The 4,239-nt window shown below is 36.5% G+C and overlaps 1 protein-coding gene across 1 annotated transcript; it reads right to left on the bottom strand.

Moving 5' to 3' along the window:
- Positions 1 to 766: 766 nt before the first annotated feature.
- LOC140989438 (BTB/POZ domain-containing protein At1g03010-like) lies at positions 767 to 3,850 on the bottom strand. Its single transcript, XM_073458642.1, has 4 exons — positions 3,482 to 3,850; positions 3,021 to 3,087; positions 1,728 to 2,918; positions 767 to 1,626 (listed from the first exon to the last, which is right to left on the bottom strand). Exons 1-4 carry the CDS (start codon positions 3,571 to 3,573, stop codon positions 1,090 to 1,092), a joined length of 1,887 nt encoding a protein of 628 aa, XP_073314743.1. The 5' UTR covers positions 3,574 to 3,850; the 3' UTR covers positions 767 to 1,089.
- Positions 3,851 to 4,239: the final 389 nt, after the last annotated feature.

The following is a 4,239-nucleotide window of genomic DNA, read 5'->3' as shown; positions in this document are numbered from 1 at the left end:
TTGGATTGGAATTTGGACAAGTTTTTAATATTTCCCTTTTTAAAAATATTTATGATGACAATAAAAATAAAATTCTTACTTGTCATCCAATTTCAGAATCCAACGGGAACATGAATGACACAGGCCGAGGATGCCAAACCTTGAGAATACTACGTGTTTAAACAATAACCAATAAATTGATGCCAATCTTTTTGCCCTTATCAAAATTCTTGCACATATATTTTCACTTTTATATACAACAATAATCTAATCTGGTACTTAAAATGCTAATTTATCATTAATTATTGCATTCGAGATAGGCATATATTATCCACGTCCCATCCCCGTTGTTGTCTTTTTATAGTCGGCCGTCTGAGCTATTTCGATGATGTTTGTATATCATGATTTTCTATTATGTTCTGTCGTCAAATTTTCAATTGGTTCTCGTCATTCCTGCACAAAAGCTTGCTTCTCAAAACCAACTATATAATTTTACAAAATAAAAAGAAAAAAGAAAAAGAAAAGAACAACTATATTAGTTTTTTATAATAATAATAATAATAATAATAATAATAAATTTTTAAAAGAGAAATCGTTTCATATACCAACCACATTAAGCTTTCAAACAATATTTTTGAGTAACCCGAGGTAGACCAACATCTGATGAAGATAATAATTATAAGAATGAAAGAAATAAAAACAATGAAAAAGGATATTATTAATTCGAATTTAACTATTATATTCATCAAGTTAAGCTACAACCATGTTTAAAGGGCATAATTTTCAGAAAACAAATAGGCATAAAAAAATACATTCAGAATTGAATTTCAGATTTTCTAAATCGATTGATTAATCACAAAAACAAACAAAAATAAATAGGACAAGACACTGATTCATGGATGGCCTGAAAAATGCTGCAAATCGTGGCAAAGCAACGAGTTTTGTTCGATGGCTCACCCAAAAAAACTATATTTTTTTGTCCAAATCCGACATCTCAAGTTTGATTTCTGCTTTCAAGTATCAAACAAACAGAGAAGCAAAAAACTTGAACCTGAAAATCACACAAACCATAGCAATCATGTACACTCATCTATTTACAAGAAAACAAAGTTATGAAATCGAATGGCACCTTCTTTTCTGAAAAACAAACCGACTTTCGGAATTTGCCTTGCCCTCTATGGGCTTTTCTGTAGCCCGAAACAATGAATTAATCTTGCTCAATTTTTTTGTAAAAGACTTGAATAATCTGTTGGCAGGGTGCGGTTTCACGAGCTCTTGTTTGATCGATACGTGGTCTTTTTCAAGATCAGTTAGCCTCATTCTCATTCTGGCAACTTCAAGCTTCAGCTCACGGTTTTCCCTTCTAACCGATGCATAGTTATCTCTTGGCGATATGCATCCACTCCCTGTCCCTGAACGGAGGGGGAATTGTCCGGTCATCGAGCCAAAGAGGAAATGGTTTTGCCCCCCAACCCCATTCATAGCATTCCTCAACCCCGTTTGTTCAAAGTACAGAACTTGAACCGCCATTTGCACTGGTAACCGTTCATTTTGAGCTGCATGACTGCAGGCTTCTTGACTGAGTTTTTGACAGTCTATCCCCTTGCAAATTCGGTACCGTTCCGAGTCCTTAATGTTGGGATGAGCCTGTTGGTTCATTCAGAAAATGGTGGTCATTAAAAAGTAAACTTGATTGATAATTATACAAGATTCTTGTCGCTTCTTTTTATGTTGTAAGAGTGGCTCACCTTGAGAAACATATCTGAGGCTCGGTATAGTCCATCATGCACCGTACGGGCATGACCCGGAAGTAGTTCCATGAGGGCTATGAATTTTGATGGGGTTAAGTTTGAATCTAGTGAAACTTCTGCAAGATAATTGTCTAAAAGCTTTGAGACTTTAATGATCGAGCTTTGATTCGGCGATCCAGGGCTGTCAAAGCCAAAGACCATCTCACTTTCATCCCGAAATTGCTTATCACCATCATCATCCTCATCCTCATCGCGATTCAAGAAAATGGAGAAAATACGAAGTATCAAATCTATATCATAGGAATGACTGTGATTGTTTCCATGTGAATTTACAGGAATCAGAATATCTTCAAGAATCGCTTGGTCTAATTGCAGACCCATCCTTCTTTCAAGATCGGTTCTGCAAGATGTGGAAGCTTCTGCTGCTGCAGCTGATTTCAACAAACTTGAAAGAAAGGCCATTGGAACTGTACTCTTTCTTGTCTGAGTTGGCAGTAAGCCTACAGCCGTTTCAATAACCACCCTTTGTTTCTTCTGAAAATCAAAATTCGAGACGTTCCCTTTAACCGTTTGAGAATCTTTTACCACAAGGCCATGGAGTGAGTTCTGAGCATATTTTATCAGAATTCTACATATAGTATCCTGTTTCAAGCCCTTAGTTTTGACAGCAGAAAGAACCCTTTGAAAGAAATCGAGATTCAGTATTGTGAGCGACTTTCCCCACCAATCTATGGTATTTTCTGGATCAGAATTTGAAGGAAAATTATACTCCAGCTTCGACAACCCTGAAGCCAGCTGCTCTTTACATGCATTATTTGACATTGAGTCGATTATCCTGCTAACAAGATTGATCTCCTCGGATATTGGCAACAGACTTTCACAGCTATGAAGAACGGATATTGAATTCGGTATGTTCGGGAGGACTACATCCCTGAGGTACCCTTCAGTCCTGGCTTCAAGATTCTTCTCAGAAAACTCTTCAGTCATTTCAAGAAAATGCGCTGCACACCGAAGCATAGCAACATTTGATGTTGTAATCTCAAAACTCACTCCATAACTGAACTTTGCAGCAAGCTCAAATGCCTGTGATCCACCGGGAACACTTGAGAGATTGAGCCTAGATATCTTGGAATCTTTCGCCTCCACCAATAATTTTCGTATTCTTCCACTTCTAGAAACTAGAGGGAGCTGCAAAAAGATAACACAATGCTTGATCGAGGTCTGTTTTTAATGGCTATATCAAAAATCTGTCTGGTAATCAAGATCATGACATACATATGAAGTTCTTACTTTGTGAAGCGCAAAATTCATCGTTCCAACTTCAATGGTTAGATCACTGGAAACATCAGATATTGGCCTGGAACACGAAATATGATCAGATTTACACCTTTAATTCACGACAAAAAACCCATAAAAGCAAAATAAATTTCATCTCTATCTACAAATCTATCCACATATTTGAATCCAATGAAGCTGGAGCACAAACATCCATCGGTTTCTTGGACTTGTGCAGAGAGAACCCCTGGACTCTGCGCACTAACTTACTCATCTTTGTCCTAAATGTCCTTCGAAATGCATATAAATTTCTGAATTGATATGCATTGAACTAACGTTAAAATTTATTGCCCCATTACCTGTATCATGAGATTGAACCTGGGGTGTTTTGTCTCCAGAGGACACACATCAATCCACACACACACACACACACACATAAATGAAATTTAGAAAGCAAGGCATTTGTTTTTTTTTACCATTCATTAGCATGTTTAGAACTTGAATTGGGACGAAAGTATCTCTTTCCCGACATGCTTGGCTTCATTTCGGCAACTGTAGCAATACCCATGAACTAAACAAGCTGAAAATCCCGGAAAAATTCCCTGTATTTTTTTTTTATTTCTACTGCACCCACTGTGAAAATGCTCTTCAACCTTATATTAATCAATCTTTCAAGAACAAATGCACAAACCCCTTCATGGCTTTTTAATTACACAGTGTGTGTGCAAACTCCGTCTCCCGTTTCGAGAACTCGTGTAAGACTAAAGATTTTCGAAAGCTAAATTTTTTAACGATTTTTTTTTCTTGTGTGTGAAAAAATGTAAACTAAAGTCAAGAATATATTTGCGTCGGTGGAAACTTTTCGGTTAAAGGTGCGACCTTTTCTGCATTACTATTATTTTGGTGTGTTGTGTTATTTAAAAAAATGGCAAGAGTCCGGAAGAATGTGGTGCTTTTGGGGGTTGTAATCATGGCTGGTGAAAGATTGCCACTAACACGTTTGAAAATTACATTAATTGTGTGTAAAGCTAATTAAAGTGGCTGGAAAAGATGAGTTGGGACTATATAGAACCAAATAATTTCCATAACTTTTGTGTGTTGAGATGACATTATAGTTCAAATTGTCATTTCAATTATATAAATACATAACGCATGCAATTAATATAAGAATATGTCTCTTGTGATACGGTCTCACGAATCTTTATCTGTGAGAGAGGTCAACTTTATCGAAAAA

The sequence above is a fragment of the Primulina huaijiensis genome, chromosome 1 (assembly GCF_012295235.1).
Source record: "Primulina huaijiensis isolate GDHJ02 chromosome 1, ASM1229523v2, whole genome shotgun sequence".
Classification (NCBI taxonomy): domain Eukaryota; kingdom Viridiplantae; phylum Streptophyta; class Magnoliopsida; order Lamiales; family Gesneriaceae; genus Primulina; species Primulina huaijiensis.
This window is presented reverse-complemented; position numbering and strand designations above follow the sequence as displayed.

Bases quoted from the DNA above. Each gene is read 5' to 3' on its own strand.
- LOC140989438 (XM_073458642.1), bottom strand. From the start codon at position 3,573: ATGGGTATTGCTACAGTTGCCGAAATGAAGCCAAGCATGTCGGGAAAG. The intron at 2,919-3,020 runs GTAAGAACTTCA...ATCTTTTTGCAG, and splicing joins TGAATTTTGCGCTTCACAAA to CTCCCTCTAGTTTCTAGAAG. The intron at 1,627-1,727 runs GTGAGCCACTCT...ATGAACCAACAG, and splicing joins CCTCAGATATGTTTCTCAAG to GCTCATCCCAACATTAAGGA.